This window comes from Equus quagga, chromosome 4 (assembly GCF_021613505.1).
Source record: "Equus quagga isolate Etosha38 chromosome 4, UCLA_HA_Equagga_1.0, whole genome shotgun sequence".
Taxonomy (NCBI): Eukaryota; Metazoa; Chordata; class Mammalia; order Perissodactyla; family Equidae; genus Equus; species Equus quagga.
Genome location: NC_060270.1, coordinates 2458367 through 2480220, shown reverse-complemented (window position 1 = coordinate 2480220; position 21854 = coordinate 2458367). Strand labels below are relative to the sequence as shown.

Sequence of the window (21854 nt, the reverse complement as noted above, 5' to 3'; positions counted from 1 at the left end):
AATGACTGTATTGGGAGTGAGATATCAAGAAGTGTTATTATATGTTTTCCTCTTTCTTTTTGCAGGATCCTGCTGTCAGCAACCTGATGGGTAGGGACCTCAGCAACCTATATGTACACCACCTAAAGCGAGACCCAGAAATGGGACAGTTTTTCTAAAAGGGTTCTGCACACCTTGCTTTATGCCAATGGTTTATACCCTTTCAGGTTCTATAGAGTTACAGAAATGCCTGCGTTCACTAAGGAAGACATGAAAGGAATTTATAAACGAGAGCAGAGGGACAAGTGTGGCTTTCTTCTTCCAACCTAGATGTATGCCTGGGAGATAAAGATTCATTATCGTTACCATCATAATATCTTCCTACAGAACGACACATTCATGTTGTTGCTCTTTTATTTATAATGGAAAATAGGATTATTCACTTATATTTCCATGAACAGGAAAAATGTTATCAATTATGTCATGAGCATCTGCAGGTATACAACTGTCCACCTAGAGATACTTTAAAAAAACAAAAAAAGGCAGACACACTTCTCCCTCAAGGGCCCTCATACTAATTTGCATGACGATTAAATAGGTTTTTAATTGCTGTTAAATTATGCCGGCTAAACTGTGATTTCATGCAAATATTAAGCTGTAATGACATGCAGTGAATCATTTACTAAGATTTAGAACTTGGAACAAAGAGAGACAATTAATTGTAATCCTCAGATTCAACTAAATTATGTGTCACTGGGCTTTTATGAATGTAGCGTGATTGCTTTGTTATCATTTATTAATTATACAAAGATTATGAGACACACTTGGAAAAAATTGTGGCAGCAATAACTCTTTTGGACACCTCTGTATTGCGAACTCCAAGGGATTTCCTTACATTGATTTTTTTTCTTTTAAGGAAACAAGCAATTCACACAGAAGAAAAGCGATCTCCACACTTCACCCCCCCAGTCTGGCTTCAGAAGAAAAGGGCAATTATTCTGATTTGCAGCTAGCTGTTTTTCAAGCCCATCAGATAATAAACCTTACATAAAAACTACAATTTTATTTCTACTAGTTTGTCTGGAAAACACATTTTTAATCTTCTTCCTTTTTTCTTTTTTGCTTCGATTTGGATTCGGCCTTTGCACTTTTAAAGAATAAAGAAACAGTGCTCTCACAGTGAGCTTACGGGAACCTTGTGGCAGTGCTGTCTCTTCCCCACCCGGGAAAGCACTGGGCCTGCAGCCCCTGTCTTCCTCTCCGAGTAGCAGAGGCCAGGTGGGCCTCTGTTTTGTTTTGTTTTTTTATGCTTGTTTTGTTTTAAGTTTTTTTTATGGAAAATGTTTTTAAGCAGAACTGTATTTCCCACAACACATCCGAGGCAGTTGCTCTAGCCCTACGAGATACCACATGGAGGATGAGTTCAGTGCCCACAGTAAGACTCCGCTGGCCGACTGACCCAAAACATTCTGCAGAACACCCTTAAAGAAAGGCTACACAGGAGGAGAAAACTGAGGGGTCATATTTCACTTACTGCACTGATTGCTGTAGGCTTCTATTTCATGTTTCTGATTAGAACTGTATTGACTCATAAACAAACAGGGGTCTTTTTCATATCGCCTGGAGAGTGACTATTCACCCAGAGACTCTATAGCTAATGGTGGCTTGCAGATGAATTTTTTAACATTAAGAACAATGAAACTTTTATCCAAATAATGGAGGATATCAAGTCATCAAAGGCTATTGATTACCACACTATATTTCACCAATTCTTAAGTTACCACCTGCCAATAATTTAAATGTTTGTTAATTTAATGGCAACCAAGACTGTAGTAGTACAGTTTCCTAATAAAAAGCAAATTCCTTCATATCTATGAGTTTAGAAATGAGAGAAAAATTTTTCTGTGTTAATATATGTCAAAGAGAACACTGAAAAATATACTGAACCATCTAGAGATGTTTAGCTATACACTTTTGTAAATGAGTAAATTGTAGAATTTACTAAAGAAAAATAAATACATATAAACAAATGAAAAAGTATATCTGCAGATTTTAATAGTATACTAAAAATTTAAGTTGTCAGATTTGCATATACATAATTTAAAACTCTAAAAGTCATTTCATTCTTTGCATTATCACTATTAATTTTTATTTTTTAGAATTTTTTTTGAGGAAGATTAGCCCTGAGCTAACATCTGCCACTAATCCTCCTCTTTTCTGCTGAGGAAGACTGGCCCTGAGCTAACATCCGTGCCCATCTTCCTCTACTTTATATGTGGGATGGCTGTCACAGCATGGCTTGACAAGCGATGCATAGGTGTGCACCTGGGATCTGAACCGGGGAACACTGGGCCACCAAAGTGGAACATGCACACTTAACCGCTGAGCCACCAGGCCGGCCACTCTCACTATTAATTTTAACTTATATCCATATCTATATCGTTAATCTAATATCCTTCCTATATAATCTTTGAAAACTGTATTTAATAGGAGTAGCTGTAAACAAAATTTTGTATGCTTCTCTAAACAACTTTGTGCTTTATAAGTTTTGTTCCTAAAATGTGTGTATATTTGGAAATGGATGACGAGTGATCACAAACTGGGGCTTCAACCTCATCATAGCGCAGGTTCTAAACTGATTTATTCACACAAAGAAATGAGGCCCAGGAAAGCACTGTAATTATGTTGAGGTCACGCGGGGCAACAGAGGTAGGATGATACCTAGGTCTTTCATGTTTAGATTTTCTTCTTTTACTCTACCATACTGTAATCATCCTAGAGAGGGAAAAAGTCTGGTAAATCAATTTAAATATTAAAAGTATTTTACAGAGCTTTGCTTAAAGAGAATCATCAAACATAAATTTTCAAGACACACAAATCAGTGAGCAATTTGTTGCCTTCCTACAACAGATTCCTTTTAATAATGTTATCTTAGAGCATTTAAAAATAATTTTACATACAGAAGAGAAATTCAAAATTGGACTGTCAAGGTAAATATTGCTCAAAATACAGCACATGTGCACTTCAAATCCTTTTCATTCCACATCCTCTCATTTTCTTCAATATTATTGCATCTACTTGAGTAACTAAATTTATGTCTAAAATTAAGACTTGTCATCCATTAATGTTTTCAGAGTACTGTGAATGAGGACTTAGATAATTCTTTTTAGATTCTCCACAAATTCTTAGTCATCCTCATGTTCCAATTTAGGTGTTATTCCTTTGTGACACTTTCCTATTGTCCTCAGGCAGAACTGATCACTTTTTACACCTCATAGGAATATACTAAAAAAATATAGCCAACATTTTTGAATACTCATTTTGTTCTAAGGCATATACTTAATATTTCGCACGATTTATTTCATTCTCTTATCACAATAAATCTATAAGGTAGTTATTGATATCTCCATTTTATAGAAGAGGTGGGTTGATGCTTACCAAATGTACATATTACACTGGAATATTTGTATTCATGTACACAAGTCTATCCTGGTCCAGCCTGATCCCAAGGTGATATGTGCTTTAACTAAGGGAATGAATAGAATGCATGGCTTTGTGCAGTCTTCCAAGAGTTATTTTTTCACACCGTTCAAATTTTGACAAATACTGGAGAGTAGAGAGTTCAAGGTTATAATCTTTGCAAGAGCCTGGTATTATTGATTAAGGAGAGATCCACATGATTTGAAAATCACTTGAGAAGTGGAAGAGGATGTTCATATTACGAAAATGAGATGAACTAATTAAGAACTATAGCAAAATGGGCAGCCACCCACGTCACACCCATTTAGAAGGAATAGAAGCTTCTCAAAATACAGTTCTGGGGACACTCTAAAACCTGTAAAGCAAACATTTGTGGCTAAAAATTTCTATGCTACAGAGCACGGACAAAATTTTACCTTGGGAAAATTCCAAAAAATAGTTAACTATCCTCATCAATCCAGAAAAAGAACTCATTATAATCTCACAGAATAACTAACTGTAACAATTGCAGAATTGTGTTATAGCTGTGTAGGCCAAGAGGTAAAGGGCAAAACCACAAGCAGGATAAAAGCACCCTAAAATACAAATGAAATGATGAGCAGTCTGGCCTTGGGTCTTTTGAGTCAAATATCATCCAGTTTCTCTAATACTATGAAAAAAAAAATCACAGATACCTACATACCACACTTTCTGTGTTTGAGTTAATTATTTTTAATTAAACACTCATTAGAAATGAAAAGAGTAATATGAAGAGCCTAAGCACTATCATAATTTGGGAGAGAAAAGCAAAACAATAAATGAATATATTAAAGCAAATTAGTAAACCTTTCTCAAAATGCATCACATTGTAGGGTAATTATGAATGCTCTCTTTCCAAATATGGATGCTTCTTGGTAATTGGTCTGTCGTGTACAAGTAGATGATACTGAATGGGACGATTCTCTCTGAATTCCAACTGTGAAAGCCAGGAACAGCACTCTGGCAGCAAGCAGTAACTCAATTCTTCAGCATCAGCACAATGACACTTAATACCTCTTCCTATAGAGGAGCCTCTCCCAGGTGATTTGGTAAAAGAACCTTGGCTGAAATAAAAATTGAAGTATTTGTATTTAGCAAACTCTATGAAGCTCAAGTGACTTCTTACATCAGTGATTCATAGTGGGGAAACTGGGATTCATTACATACAGGTGACTATTCTGTAAAGGGCAGTTTTAATTTTAAAATATACCATTGCAATACACAGAATGAATATTTAGAGTTATTTTCTATGATAGGACAAGCCTGCTAGAAGTAATAAAATCCATCTTTGTAGTTTCTTCCTTTATGGCCTCTGAAAAATTGTGGCTGCTACCTTGTGTTTACAATGTACCACCTAAGCAATTAGTTGCACTTTCCTATTTCAGTTGTGAGATGGAAAAGGAAGGAATCAGAATGGTTTTCTCCATGCAAAATGAGCCTAAAAAGACAAAGAGAAAAAGAACCACAGAAAGGGGCGAAAACAAAGGACAGAGAGCAAACAGAGCAGGGGACCTGGATGTGAGCATGATGTACCACCCAGAGCAGGGAAACCTGAGTGGGGCAGCTTAAATGAGGAAGAACATCTCTCCTGCTGCATCTCAATGCACTGTTTGTTCTACTCAAAATAAGAGTGAGAGAGGAGTCACCCCTGATGGCCTAGTGGTTAAAGTTCTGTGTGCTCTGCTTCAGTGGCCTGTGTTTGGTTCCCAGGAGCAAAATTACACCATTTGTCTGTCATTTGCCATGCTGTGGCGGCTCACTTAGAAGAACTAGGACCTACTACTGGAATATACAGCTATGTACTGGGGCCTTGGGGAGCAGAAAAAAAAAAGAGCGGAAGTTTTGGCAACAGATGTTAGCTCAAGGCAAATCTTTCCCAGCAGGAAAAAAAAAAATCTCAAGGAAAAAAAAATAAGTAAGAGTGAGAAGATAATGACTTTCTCAAGTGGTCCATTATTCCAGCAAGGAAGAAGCCATGTTTTACAATGTTAGCCTTACAGCAAAAATAACTTCAACTTTTACACCTTCATCCCAATCACTGTCACTGTGCATCAAATACAAAGACACAGAGACATATTTGCCTGTGTGTTAAGAATGAAGTTGGAAGAGACTGTTTTACCCACAAGGTACTTAATTACATATTTAGATGAAAAAAAAGTGAAATCCTTAATGATGTGCATTAGAATTACCCACATATGATTTACATTTTATGTTTTGAACTTTTCTAAGTAGATAAGACAAGTTTGCTGAATGCATTAATCTTCCAGCACCTGTTCAGTAGCTTAAAAAAAACAATCCTCCGATTGATTTAAACACATGAGAAACAGAGTAAAAACGCCATGGCCGCTGAGCTACATTTTGCCTGTCTTTTCACGCATCCATATGTTAGACTCTCACTTCAATTCTCTCGCTCCTTTCATGTTCTCTGCCTTCTCTGCTCGACAAGTACTTTCTTAGTAACTCTATCTTCCTGTTTCGTCAACCTCGGTGATGTTTCTCTCCTCTGGCCTGGAAAAGCCTTAAACAGTTATGATGATAACAGATGTCCTGGCAGGCAGCAGGGTCTCCTGTGCTCTGAACTGCTCTCAGAGGCAGCCCGAACTGACCAAGACCTGACATTGTGGAGTGTCCCCCCAGCTCATCCTTTAAAGCATGGAACACACATTAATGAGTCATCTGAGAAATGAAATAAAGAGTTTATGAATTAGATTAAAATACTAGAGAAAACATTTCAGTGCTTCATTTTATATTTCTAACACCCAATTTTTTTAATAAATTTTGCAGTTTACGCAAAAGGATCAGATCAATTTTAAAAAAATCAAGAAGGCCCAAACTTAAAAGTATATTGCTGCCATAACTGGATATTAGAACTGTTCGAGAGACTCTAAAACAATTAAAATTGGAGAGGGAGATAAGGAAATGAGCCGAGGTGGATGAGGAGACTGGGGTAGAAAACAATAAAGTTGGCTTTTGCAGGTTGAGCTAAAATTATTAATTTATTCATTCATCCTATATTTACTTAGTACCTAGTATCTGCCAGGTACTATTAATGTTGGAGATGATGGCAAAGAAAGAACACCTCTGATCCCATGGCTGTTGTAGTCTGGTGTGGCTAGAATGAAGTGCGTATACAAATAAGTCAGACGTTTTCAAAGAGTGACACAGTCCATAAGAAATAAAATGTGTTATTAAAAAGAGTAACTGGGATGGATTATATTTTTGAATAAGTGGCTAGGAAATGCCTGTCCTAAAAGCTGACATTTGAGCCTGAATGGCAAAAAGAAATCAGCCATAAGAAGACATGGTGGAAGAGCATTTTAAGTAGAGGAAACCACTGGCACCAAGGACGAGGACAAGTTGAGCGTCTTGGAAGTCCATGAGTTTAACAACCAAGGAGAGCAAGATGTAAGGTCAGAGAGGTGCAGGTTTCCATAGGACACACAGGTTGTCAGATCCCAGAGTTAACTGGCTAGACTTAGGAGAGAAGCCAGAATATGAAGAAAAATATGGGCACCATCTATTTACAAATGATATTTGAAGCCATGAGAAAGAGAACCTATGAAAATACAAGAAGGAGAAGAAAGAAAAATGAGGAAAATTAATGTTTAATGGGTGAGCAAAAGAAGAGAAACCATCAGTGGTGACAAACACAATAGTCAGAAAATTAAGAAGGTGAAGGGGAGATTGCAATGTCTTAGAAAAAAGGGAACAGGTGTTTCAAGAAAAAGGGAGTGATCAACAGAGTTATGCATCATGAATAACAGGATAAAAATGTTTCTAACACAAAATGGCAAAGATCATTGGTGAGTTTTCCTTATACAGCTGATTTGAAGTGATGGAAGAAAAATCTGATTGCAGTAGAATGAAGAGCAAAAATCTGAACGCAGTAGAGTAAAAAGTAAAAGTGAAGAAGTAGCCACAACCAATGAAGACTGCTCTTCCAAGGCGTTTGTTTTGGAGGACTATACTCAAAGATTGTGAGAAAGGAGTTAGTGAAACAAAATGTCAGATAAGAAAATTAACAATTACAGCCAGGCGCAATAGAAGACTGAAGGATCACAGCACCCCCACAAGTAGCTTTGAATATGAGGCATCTTTTTTGTTTTTTAACTGTAGCCAATTGAAACACTTAAAAAAATTTATGTGGAGACGTCACTAAAGACGACATACAGATGGCAAAAAAGCGTATGAAAAGATGCTCTACATCACATGTCATCAGGGAAAGGAAAATTAAAACATCAGTGAGATATCACTACACACATCAGAATGGCCAAAATCCAGAACACTGACAACAGCAAATGCTGGAAAGCACGTGGAGCAACAGGAACTCTCATTCATTGCTGGCGGGAATGCAAAATGGTAGTTTGGTGGTTTCTTACAAAATTAAACATACTCTTACTATGTGATCCAGGAATCTTAATCCTTTGTATTTACCCAAATAAGTGTGAAAACTTATGTCCACACAAAACCTGCACATACATGTTTACAGTAGCTTTATTCATCATTGCCAAAACTGGGAAGCAACCAAGATGTCCTTCAGTAGGTGAGTGGATAAATAAATTGTGTCATGTCCAGAGAATGGAATATTATTCAGCACTAAAAAGAAATGAGCTCTTCAGCTGTGAAAAGACGTGAAGAAATCTTAAATGCATATTACTCAGTGAAAGAGGCCAATCTGAAAGGCTGCATATTGTATGATTGCAACTATATGACATTCTGGAAACAGCAAAACTATGGAGACAGGAAAAAGATCAGTGGTCACCTGGGGCTGATGGAGGGAGGAAGGGATGAACAGGTGGACCACAAAGGACTTTTAGGGCAGTGAAAATCCTCTGTATGATACTATAATGGGAGGTACATGTGATTATACATTTGTCCAAACCACAGAAGGTATAACACCAAGAGTGAACCCAACTGTAAACCATGGACTTTGGGTGATTATGATGTGTCCATGTAGGTTCACAGACTAACAAATGTAGCACTCTGGGGGGGAGATGTTGATAACAGGGAAGAAAGGTATATGGGAAATCTCTATACTTTCTCTTAATTTTGTTGTGAATCTAAAACAGCTCTAAAAGAATAAAATCTTAAAAAAATCTTTATGTGAATAAATCATATATTTCATATGTCTCAAGATTATGAAACTAAGAAAGACACCGGGCCAGCCTGGTTCACACATTCCACTTTGGCAGCCCGGGGTTCACAGATTCAGATCCTGGGTGCGGACATGGCACCACTTGACAAGCCATGCTGTGGCAGGCGTCCCACATATAAAGTAGAGGAAGATGGGCACGGATGTTAGCTCAGGGCCAGTCTTCCTCAGCAAAAAGAGAAGGATTGGCAGCAGATGTTAGCTCAGGGCTAATCTACCCCCTTCCCCCCCCCCCCCCAAAAGACACCTACCTCTACAGTGAAAACCCAAAGAAATTATAAAACTCTTAATGGTGCAATCACATTTTCAAGGGTTGTTGTTATTGTTTTGATGATGGTGCTAAGGAGCAGGGGCAGACTCTCTGAAGTCATTAAAATCATATCATTTATATGATCATGGACTACACTTATCTATGAAATCTTTCTCTAGTAGGCAACCTACTGGCCAAATGCCTTGGTTTATCATTTCCAACATTTTAGTCCTTCATTTTCTTTTAAACTCATACTTTCAAAATCTCCCCGTCTCTGATACTAAGGGAAAAAAAGCCTCCTTTTAAATCCCCAGGAGATTCTCTAAAAGCATAGTTTGAAATTCTAAGACTGAAGAAACACCCAAAAGTGATGGGATTCATTGTTTACCTCACTCAAATCCTCAGTGTTAGATAATACACTACTGGAATAACGGTAATAAAGAATGGCTGATTCATAGATGCATAATCTAGAAGGTGAGGGAGTTGTATCTATCCAAATTTGGCTATTGTCTGCAGTTAATGTAAGACTAGAAAGATTGACTGCTTGCTTTTTGGCCTCAAAAGTTCAAATCTTGGTAAACTTACCCTGGGTCCTCTTAAGACTAATTGTTCAATGACCTCATACTTGTCATTTTTCTGATTTTTCTTCCCCAAAAATCTAACCTTCTCATTTTTAGGAGCCATGATACATTGGAGTTTAGTTTACAGCTCTTACTTTTTCTGCATATAATGTGATAACTGCTAGGGTCTCTCATCTATTTAGAGCATAATTCAAAAAACTTTACTGATATCAGATAGGCATAGAGGTACAGGACAAAATATTTTGCGAAAAGTTCTTAAAAATTCAGTACATTATTTTTTTTCAGTTTATATAAATGCAAATAATGGAAGCTGTGAGCCCAATATAAAAGTACCAACATAAAGTATTTAATAGTTTGAATACTAGCTTATCAGAAACTATTTCAAAATGAGTCATAAGAAAACAGCTTTACGTATTAAATAACCATTTACGTAGCACCTAGTATGTGCTAGGTATTGTTCTTAGCACTTTTCAAATATTAACTTATTTAATCATTGTAACAACAGAATGTGGTAGGTACTGTTATTACCTACCAGTGCAATGGAAGCTAAGGGAGGTTAAATAATTTTCCCAAAGTTAAACAGCTAGTAAGCACCAAAACCAAGATATACACTCAGATAATTAGGCTCTAAAAGATGGTGAACTTACTAGCACGCCATGCTGAGTCTTTGCTAAACCATGGCATAGCAGTCCTCAAGGAAGCAGAGAGAAGCCTTGAGTGAGGAGCTGCCTGAGGCTGCACTGGGAGACCTGACTGAAGATTTCACCTTTTTGGGGGGTTCTGTCTTTTAATCCCTGCTGGCCACACAGCATGCTGGTCCCTGTCTACAGCTCTGCCCACTTAGTGTAGCTGCTTCCACTTAGTGTAGCCACAGCAGGCTGCCATTTTAAAAACATAATTTACCATACCAAGAGTAAGAATAAGAAAATTTTTTAAAAAAGAAAGAAAATCCAAGAAACATAAAACATTTAGCTGATAAATGCGCATATTTGATTCAACCATGACTGACTAGTTTACCAGGTTCATAGACCTTGTTCATCCCATATTTATTTCCTTAACTAGTCTCTCACTCCAAAGATCTGTATGCTTTTCCAACTATCTATTCTGCGACTTCACTGAAGGTTTATACTGATGGGAACCAGTTTATCCCTTCAGCTTGTTAATCATCTATTTACGCTCTCCTAACAAAATGAAAACAGGAGATTCTCTTCTGTCACTCAGCTCGGGAGCTCCACTCAGTTTCTGAGCCACGCTGTGAGGGGTACTGGCTTGGCAGGACTGCAGCCATCTGAACCACCACCAGCTGCTCAAGCCGCAGCATGCTGTCCACAGTGTCACAGAATCATGTACAGCAAGCGTGCAGGGATTACACACATATAGTAAGAGCAAGCTTTTCCGACTCAAAACGATTTCCACAATACCTAAGAAATTATATTTAGAATTTTCTTTTTCCTATTTATAAATTTAAAATATGTTCCTAGAGAAAAAAATATCGAGGCAGTAATTTCCCAGGCTACAATTTTCTGAAGAAAGTAGTCACTCAGCATTTACAATCAGAAAGTAAAAGTTACATCTACTAATGAACGTGTTCCATTTCTACTAAACGTGTTCTATAAAAATATTTTATATCAAAGTCTGTAATAATATGAACTGCATCAGTTAAAAGAAATGGGACATCTCCATTGTCTTTAAGGAATATGTGGCATTTCACAATTCTCAACCTATTTTTGCCTCTATGGAATTACATAAGATAAGTTATATTTTGGCACCAATTCATCAAAAAATAAGGGGAAATTTTCACTATATCATTTATGAATTTAACAAGACTTTATAACTATTGAGGTGACACTTTACTTTTTGCATTAGTTAACAATATATTAATATATTCACTTTTATTTTAAAAACTGTACAGATATTTCACAATCGTTTAATAATAGAATACAAATAATTTAAAACTCTCAGTGCATGCATTAAAATGAACTTCACTTAGATTTAATATTCTATTTGTTCCAACCCAAAAATTGGAGAGAAGGTGAGAAGTGAAATATGGACAAACTCAAAAATACTTTCCTTTAAAGACAAACTCAACCTTTTCTGCATAACAACAGCACAATGACTTTTAAAGCTCCCTCTGGAAGCCCCCCACACAGTAAACTTGATGGTCCTAAACTGATGTGCCTTAAAATGGTCAAGGGATGAAGCAAAGAACAGAAGTTTTGCCTATAAATTCTCAGGTAGCCTTAAACTGCTGTAGCTTCCTAAGGACAGATCATGGCTAGGGAAAATGCACAGGGCCTCAAACCAGTGCTAGCACTTGCATGTCAAGGATCAATGTGAATTCTGAGGAATAAACACATTCTTCGCAAGCAGACGAAAAGCAACTATGCTGAGAACAAAGAGAAACTTTTTCCTTGACTGTTATCAAAGACAAATAGCACTAACAGTACAGGATTTTACATATCTATATTAAAAAAATTTAGGATGAAGAGACCAAAAGCGCTGGAAACAGGATTCCCAAATGCAAAATGTATCCACTTACTGGTACACGCCATGGAAGCTGGGTCTTTTTCAGCTCGGAAGTAACCCTTCTCACACTGACAGACAGAAGTTGCTTCCATGTACGTTAAACTGTGCGGAGGGCACTTAGAACACTTTGTGTTCCCGGCAAATGCTTTATAGAATCCTGGTCTGCAAGCTGTAAAAACAGGAGAAACAATTTTTTGTTATTACTGCTAGAGTTCTTTTATTTGTACATGTACGACATATTTTAATTTATACTCACTTTGGATCTCAGAGTTCAGTGTCACACATACACAGAAAAGTCAATAGTATATGTTAATATTAATTAATGAAATTAGTCATTCACAATTAGTAATACACTGTGACTTCACATGTTAGCTGAGGTTGTTAATTTTAAAAAGCACACCTGAAACACACACACACAAAATTACAGTGCTTAGCAAAGTGTGGGGGTGCCCATACCTGGCAGTAAGAAGATGACTTTGTGTATTTCTGGGAGATGATATTAAATTACATCGAATCACACTGTTTAAAATGCATTTATGTTCCATTTCTCCCTCAGTTCTTCCGCATACCAAGGAGAAAGCCCCAGTGTGGTGCTGGTATATCTTTAACACCCTTCTTACTGGTGGAATTTTCTTTTAACAAAATGAGAGCTGACCTTAGGCTCAGAGACTTTCGCAAGGTCTAGCTATAGTTTGATAACATTGTTTTATTTTTATTTTTATGGCTTTTTTTCTGTTTATTATATTGAAATAAATTAATTTAAAAATTTTGAATTAAGTAAAAAAGTGGGTAGATAAAATATTAAGTAAATAAGGTTTGCATATATGCTATAAACATATGGCAAAAATCATGAAAATTGTATGCAAATGATTAAATTTTCACAAAAAATCATGAAAATGAAGTGTAAATGACCAACGTTACGTGATGGAATGTCTTATTGAAACTCGTTTTCTCTTTGATAAATCCATGTTTTCATTTTCACAGGAATGGAAGATTTAGAAGAAAGGCTCCTGTGTACATATGCATCCACGGTCCTGAACGGTGGGGCTTAGCTGCTCTCGTCTCAAAGAAAAACCACTGCTGGTCACTTTCTAAATTAATGCTGTTCTACAGCACAAAGGAAGAGCAATTTTCCAGTGACATATTATTTTAAAAAATGTTTTAACAAACTGTTATAACCCAACGTGTTTTTACAAAATGCTTCATTTAAAAACATACAAGAATCCTAATTCAACAATAACGAACCTATTGATAAGACTTCTTCTATATATCCAGGAAGAAAAGAGAAAAAAATGCCATTTAATTTTTTTGAGGTAAATTTAATTCCTACTTAAATGAGTCTCAATAAAATTCCATTTAGACATGAGAGGATGAACGTTGTGTAGATCTGAATGACGGCAGCTCCATTACCAGTGTGTGCCGTGCACCACTGACTCTCACCCTCCAGCAGGCACAAAGCATGAGAGGAGGGACACACACGCACACGTCTGTATGCAATAACTGTATTATGTTTGATAGTTTATGTTTGCTTTTATAACAATACTTTTTATAAATAATCAAACAATTCAAGAGAAGTAAAATGATCAATTCTGTACAAATTACTATTAAAAAGTTGAACTGATGAGCGGTAACACATAAATATCAACAACACTCCCTTCTCTAATTTGCTGATAAATTAATTAATACTATATGGCTAATCAACAAAAACACTCTGTCATCAAAATATTTCTCTAAGCCTGTCAAAAATTCAGAGTATGTAAATAATATATAATTAAACCCACTAATATTTTCAGAAAATATTCTTTAAAAAATATTTAATTTCTAAATTTAATCTTATGACATAGAGTTACAAGATACTATAAGATATGCAATAAAGCCATCTTATATATATTTTGTCAATAAAATCATTATTTCCTACTTAATTATGCATTTTAAAAAACTGAAAATATTCCCTAGAATACATTTGTAATACTTTGCCAAATAATTTTAAATGTTGAACCCAACTAGAAATTTAAATATCTTTATGTGATTTATTATAATATTTATAAATCTAATAAACCAATCAATCTACAGAGAATGTACAAATTTAAGTGGAGAGCTTGCATTCTGTGTATTCCAATGTTAATTTAAATACTATTATAAAGGGCTTTTAAGTCACCTTTTGAAATAAGACTATTTTGAAATTAACTAGGAATGTGTATACTATAGGACTACACTGAAGTTTACTACACGCACCTATAGATACAAAATATAAAACCTATAGACATATACCTATAGATATAAGACACAAAACCTACAAGACACATAGACAAGACCCATAAATATTTTGCTTTCTTTCTGTTATCAGCCATTCAAATCTCAGCCATAAACATTGTTTAGCATACAAAGTACCCTGCTTATAATTTAATTTTGTGCAGCAAAACATTGTTACCTTTTATTTATTTTCTTTGGTAACTAGAAAACAATAATTTAAATAATTTCATATCTGAAGTGTTTTCAGCTAATTTGTCACCTTCCTTTAGAATCTTCTTAGAATGCCTATAAATCTCTTAAAATACTTAGAATAGCTTAGTGATATTCAAAGTGCTGCTAACTAGTCTCTCAACACCCATTCTTGCCCACTTTAATCTCTTCTGTAGACAGCATGTTCTTTTAAACCTGCTCTGCCCAACAGTGATATAAAGTGAGCCATACATACATAATTTTACATTTTGTAGGAGCCACATTAAAAAACTAAAAAGAAACAGATGAAATTAATTTTAATAACATATTTTATTTAACCCAATATGTTCAAAATATTATTTTTGGGCCAGCCCAGTGGCGTAGAGGTTAAGTTCACACGTCCCACTTTGGCTGCCCAGGGTTTGCCAGTTTGGATCCCGGGTGTGGACATGGCACCACTTGTCAAGCCATGCTGTGGCAGGCATCCCACATACAAAGTAGACTAAGATGGGCACGGATGTTAGCTCAGGGACAGTCTTCCTCAGCAAAAAGAGGATTGGTGGCAGATGTTAGCTCAGGGCTAATCTTACACACACACACACACACACACACACAAAAACATAAAACAAGAAAAACTACAAAAAATATTATTTCAACACACAATCTAGCTATTGAAACATTTTTCATTTTTTGAGGTTTTTTTTTTTTTGTACTAAGTATTTGAGATTTGATATGCATTTTACACGTACAGCACATCTCAATTCAAACTAGCCACATTTCAAGTGCCGTCTCACCTCATGGGGCTAGTGGATAGTGCAGGTTTGAACACAGAAATCTGTTCATCATATCCCTTGTTTAAAAAACTGTAATGAGGGGCTGGTCCCATGGCCTAGTGGTTAAGTGTGGCATGCTCCACTTTGGTGGCCCAAGTCCATGGGTTTGGATCCCAGGCACGGACCTACACCACTTGAGAGCCATGACGTGGCAATGACCTACATACAAAATAGAGGAAGACTCGCACAGAGGTTAGCTCAGGGTGAATCTTCCAAAAACAACAACAAAAACACTGTGATGACTTCCACCATCTTTATGTTAAAGTTTACAATATTTACCTTGGATTACAAGTTCACCACGGTTTGGTCCTCCCTACCACTGCAACCATATCAGATGAACTGACTCCCCTCTCACACACCCTTCTTAACTTATTCTTAACCCCACAGGCAAAGGTCTCTCTGGAACACATGAGACCATGGCACCCGGGCTGGAGCTCCCAGTGGCCTTTCATTTCTGCTAGCAAAGCCTTTGCCCTATTGAGGGCTCACCAGGCATTGCATGATTTCACTCCCTATCTGCTCCCTGGGACCCAGATTTTCAAGTTCTCCGTTCACGTGAGGCACTCTCTCCAGCCACACCGGCTCCCTCGGAATTCTGGGAGCTCCTGCCTTGACCTTTACCTCCCTCTCTTACCCAGCCATCTGCAGGGTCTGCTCCCTCCCTTGCATCAGGTCTTTGTTTAAATGTTACCCTGTAAATGGTAACATTAACATGTAAATGAAGACTTCCCAGATTCCCTCTGTAAAATTGCAGTTCCAGCTACCTAGCACTGCAGAATTCTATATCACCCTCCACTCTTTTCTCTGTATTACCCTCCACTCTTTTTTTCTGTCTCCAAAGAACAGAACATCTGACACATGGTACGTTTAATTTTTTAAGCCATTCCCCTCTAAAATGTGTGCCACATTAGGGCAGAGACTTTCGTCTGATTGTTTACTGAAGTGTCTCTCCGGGGTCTAGAACAGGGCCAGGTATTATCTGGCTTTCCATAAGCATCTGGTGAATGAATGAATGAACTGCTGAGGGAGCCCTTTAATTTCTAGGAGCTTACCATGCTCTTTCTTCTGCCTTGAGCCTTGTCCTCTGTTGGAAAATCTCTTCTCTCCGTCTCCACCCCATGACCCACTCACCTTGCTAACTCCTAGTCATCTTTCAAGTCTCACTTCTTTAAGAAAGCCATTCCTGACTTCCTAGACTAGCTTAGTTTTTCCAGGCACCTGTGTCTTTTCCACACTAGTGTAGCTGTTGTTCGCAAACCAGCCCTGTACACAGAGGGCAAGGAGAGATCAAAGAAAGAGGTAGACCACTCCAGACTGGTAGGCAACAAGTTTAATAAGTAATGGGGCATGCGTACGAGGCTTGTCTTGGGAGGCCACAAGATGAGTAGATCTCTGCGCCTGCCCACCAGGATCTTAAACGTTTATACAGAGGCCTTCCGTGGGCTCAGTCACGCACGCCATCCGGATGGGCTCAACACCACTTTACTGTTCTCAAGGCTGTGCCCTTGAAAATGGCTCCCTCTCTGGGAACAGCAGGCACAACACACATTCCAAGGACGGGGGTGGGTGAGGAGCCTCTGATTGCCGGGGTCCTCCTGGGTCAACTAGTGGTCACATCCTCTTGATGACCTCCTGCAACATCACCTTGGCAGTTACACATTTAATGGCTCTAAGCTCCACAACGGCAGGTTGATACAGCTTGTCATATGGTAGCTGCTCAATACACACCTGTTTCATTGAACTGGACAGAGTGTAAGTGCCCTGCTATTTAATTCCTGCAGAAGATCATATTTATACTCAATGCATGTTATGATCACAGCATAATTCGTCTTACTATAAATTTATGGGTATTTTTTTGGCTTGCTGAATTACTATAAGTAAGGGATGAAACAGTAAATATTTTGAAAGTAATTCAATTGCAGCTCAAAAATGATTATCCTCATATTGCAAGGTGAGCTGGCTGTTAAAAAAATTTCCTGAGTGAAATTACTATCCATGTGAATTTGAACTTTTTGCCCACTGCAAAAAATACAAAAACAAATTGGATATTGGTACAGCAACTCAACCCTATCCTTGATTTCAAATGTTTGTGTAAATCAAAATTGCCTTTGAAAACCTTAAAATGTTGAACTTTTTATAAAATATATTTGGATTGTTAAAATATTACCGTATTTTAACGTTAAGGTTTAGTATAATATTTCATTTGAAAACACAGGATGATGCTGTTAAAAGTGACAGAAACCCTCTGCTCTAGGCAGTTGCAGTCTCCTTATGTAGTGCATACTAACGGTATACAGCATACACCTCTCTTTTAGCTTGAGTCCTATTACATTGTAACTACTTCATCACATCTATCACCTCACCTTCTTGTAACTGCCACAAGCCAGACCTGGGCATTACCATTCTCATATTCACAATGCTGAGCATACTTTGAGTACGTATTTAGTTTTTACAAATGCTTGAAAAATTTAATGAGTGAATGAATAAATAATTCAATAATGCCTAGTATGAGAGAACTAGGACTCTGTAAATGGAAAAAGCATTCTATGTATCTATTCAGTTAGTGATTTTACATTTTGTTTGTATTTCTGTTAACAATGGGATATCAGTACCTATGTCTTGAGACCTTTTTTTTGGTGAGGAAGATTGGCCCTGAGCTCACGTCTCTTGCCAATCTTCCTCTTTTTTTCCTTTCTCCCCAAAGCCCCTGTACATATTTGTATATCCTAGTTGTAAGTCATTCTAGTTCTTCTATTTGGGATGTCGCCACAGCATGGTTTTATGAGCAGTGTGTAGGTCCTTACCTGGGATATGATCTGGTGAACCCTGAGTTGTAGAAGTGAAACACACGAACTTAACCACTTGGCCATGGGAGACCACTTGAGAACTTTTAAACTGTTTGCTTATACATCCCTTCTTCTTTCTCTACCACTTCCTTATTTGTCTAATTATAGGAAATGTAAACTTCATTTCCAGAAACCACTCAAGATAAGAATGTTTTCCAACATATGTCAATACTGCACAAACACTGTCAGGGAGTAAAAGATTATCTGATGCAGTCCTTTCTGATTTCTTCTTTTAGAGAATGCTGTTCAGATATAGATGTTCAGTTCACACTTTCACTTTCTACGATCCTTTTTTTAAGAACCTCTTTATTTGAATACTCAAAGACATTTATGCTTATATAAACGAGATCATAACATGTACACTCTGTTTGTATGGGTATTTACTTTACAATGTCATTTAAAAATCTGTCTTATTCCACCCTTTTTTCTCCTTTCCTCTTCAAATATCACTTTCCTCAAGTGCCAACACATTGCTGGATATGTACGATCACTAGGATTGATTATTGTTAATTTTACAACATTGGGACAATATCGATATAATTTGGATTGTTTTTCTCAATTATCAACTATATTATGAAAATATCTCCAGGTCAAAAGTTATGGGTTAATTCTTTGTAATGTGTCTGCAGTATTTCTATCAACCGTCTCCAGTGGAGAGAAACACTATCTAAACTGCGCTGCAATCAACATCCTCGTGACTATGCTTTATTTCAGTTGCTAAGAGTGAGAGCTCTGGGTCAGGGTATGTTTATTTTTTGCCTTAACACACATTTCCATTTTTCCTTCTTAAACATTTCTAACAACTCACAATAATGTAAGAGAGCACCCTAAACTTGCACCCCTCTAATCCCTGTAATTAATGTTATTCATTCTTCCACTTTTTGTTGTTGTTGTTGTTGCTGAGGAAGATTCACCCTAAACTAACATCTGCTGCCAATCTTCCTCTTTCTGTATGTGGGCCACTGCCGCAGCATGGCTGACGAGCAGTGTAGGTCTGCACCTAGGATCCAAACCCATGAACCCAGGCAGCTGAAGTGGAGCTGGCAGAACTTAACCCCTAGGCCACCAGCGCTGGCCCTATTCTTTCATTCTTTGATAACAGGTGGAGTTAGATATCATTGTTACGTTAATTGAAGTTTCTTGACTGCCAGTCATGTTGTGCTCATTAGTTCACATTTTCAGTGGCTGTTTAGTTATGCTTGTCTATGCCTTTTACATCCTTTGATCCTTTTCTACTGGCTGCAAGTCTTTTCTATGAATACATAAGAGCTTTTTCTTAGAGATCTCGTCAAGATGGCAGTGTAGGTAGACTCTGAACTCACCTCCTCTCAGGAACACAACCAGGTTACAATTATTTTTGGAAAAATTACCATGGAGAGGTAACCGAAAACTGGATAAAAAGAACCCCCACGACAAGGGACAGTCCTAACTTAGGTGGAAGAGGCAGAAATTCCTTCTGGAGTGAAAAAAGCCACCTTTGTGAGCCGTGGAGTTTCACAGCCAGCTGGGTGGGAGCCACCCTAAGGTACGCAGCCCTCCCTGGATAAGTGGGGACCTTAGCAGGGGCACATTGCGGCTATAAGCATCTTTCAGACTTAGCACAACTGAGACAACTGTCCTACTATTTGGTTTCGCTGGCTATTAACTGCAGCAGGGATACCCCCAAAAAAGCTATCAGATGAAAGCTGAAAAAATCTGGCTCTTAAGGGCCCATGCACAAATTCACCTGTCTCAAAGAGCAACCGAAAATCACCAAAAAGACAGATGCACAGTCCTTTGGTGAAAAGAGACTCACCTGATAGGTTCTGGGTGCATCTCAGTGAGAGGTGAGATGTCTCCAGGGACTAAGACATTGGTGGAAGCCATTGCTGTGACCTAGTACAGGTGTGCTGACACAGACGCTGGCAGATGCCATTGAAGTTCTTCCCCTGGCTTGTTAGCCCAGGGGTCCACCACACTCACTAAGCACAGATTTAATCCAGTTCACCCAGGGCAGGAAGCCTGTCCTAGCGACTGGCCCTACCCAACAGCAAGCCCTCAGGCTACTTATTGGCCTGCATAGACTGGGTGCCTAGATCCTCTACAGGCAGGTGAGTGTGCCCAGCTCTGTGGGGGAGGGCCTATGTGAGGACCAGGTGAACTGTGGGGAGTGTTGGTGGAGGGGGGGCCTCTGCAGTGGGGTGACTGAGTACACTCCAGGGCTTTGGGAAGTGTGCATGGACCAGGGCTGTGTTGATGGTGTGTGTGGACCTGTGGGGGGTGGGGCTCATCAGTGGCAGAAGACCTATGCTTCACAAATGGCCATAAAAAGGATCAGCCCCACCTTCCAAAGCCTGAAACAACAGAGTGCTCCCGTGCCTAGGGCCAGCCCCACTCAGCAGCACTCCTAAGAGAGCTGACAATAGCCTTGCAGGCCTGAGGCCTACAGCAACCCTAAGCCCCTGAGTCTAGCAACCAGCTACACTGGGTACCTACCCAATTCACAGGAAAACTGCAAAAGGAGTGTGCTATTAGACCTTCTAGCCAATGGTGCTGAGGCTCCCCAAACCCAATTTACAAACAGTCAGCCAGGGAGTGAAAGAATAGACTCCCTGTGTACCTGCAGTAAGATCAACCCTGCCACAGCAGAAGGACACAAGTAGTCCACAAAGGGGTCACTCCTGGATCATTTGGACTGGTAACCAGAGGGAAGCACACTGGTGAGCCTCAAAATGCATCTCTTACAGGAATTTAAAATTATGGACTAAGAGCAGTTTAGTGGATACCAGGGGAAAGGTGGGGTGGGGGGTGGGCACAAAGGGTGAAGTGGTGTACCTACAACATGACTGACAAACATTAATGTACAATTGAAATTTCACAAGATTGTAACCTATCAATAACTCAATAAAAAAAAAATGCATCTCTTACATAAGGCCACGTCTCCCAGCTCAGGAGACATAGCTGACTCACCTAATATTTAGATATAAGCACAGAGAAAGAGGCATAAGGAGGAGGCAAAGGAATACATTCCAAGCAAGAGAAAAGGACAAAACCCAAGAAGAAGAACGAAATGAAACAGAAATAAGCAATTTACCTGACAAAGAGTTCAAACGAAAACTCATTAGGATGCTCACAGATATTGGGAGAAGACTGGATGAACACAATTAGAACGTCAACAAAGAATTGGAAAATATGAAAAAGAACCAATCAGAAATGCATAATACAATATTGGAAATGAAAAATTCATTAGAGGGACTCGATAGCAGAGTAGATGATACAGAAGAACGGATCAGTGAGCTGGAAGAAAGACTAGAAAAAATCATCCAAGTTGAACAGATAAAAGAAAAAAGAATTAGACAGAATGAGAACAGTCTAAGGTAACTCTGGGACAATACCAAGCACACTAACATTCGTATGATAGATGTCCCAAAAGGAGAAGAGAAAGACAAAGGGGCAGAGAATCTATCTGAAGACATAATAGCTGAGAAGTTTGCTATCATAAGGAAGGAAACAGACATCCAACTACAGGAAACACAGAGAGCACCAAACAAGAAGAACACCAAGAGGCCCACACCAAGACACATTATAATTAAAATGTCCAAAATTAAAGATAAAGAGAGAATCCTAAAAGTGGCAAGAGAAAGGCAACAAGTGACATACAAAGGAAAGTCCATAAGGCTATTGGCAGACTTCTCAGCCAAAACCCTACAGGCTAGAAGAGCACTGTGACATGACATAATTAAAGTGCTGAAAGGAAAAAACTTACAG

General features: G+C 38.2%; 1 protein-coding gene across 1 annotated transcript in view; it reads right to left on the bottom strand.

The window, feature by feature from the left end:
- EPHA6 (EPH receptor A6) overlaps positions 1-21854 on the bottom strand; it is a 721750-nt gene that overhangs the window by 431068 nt on the left and 268828 nt on the right. The window contains exon 3 of the mRNA XM_046658947.1: positions 12000-12155. Within this exon, the coding sequence (XP_046514903.1) occupies positions 12000-12155 (156 nt within the window). The remainder of the gene's footprint in view (positions 1-11999; positions 12156-21854) is intronic.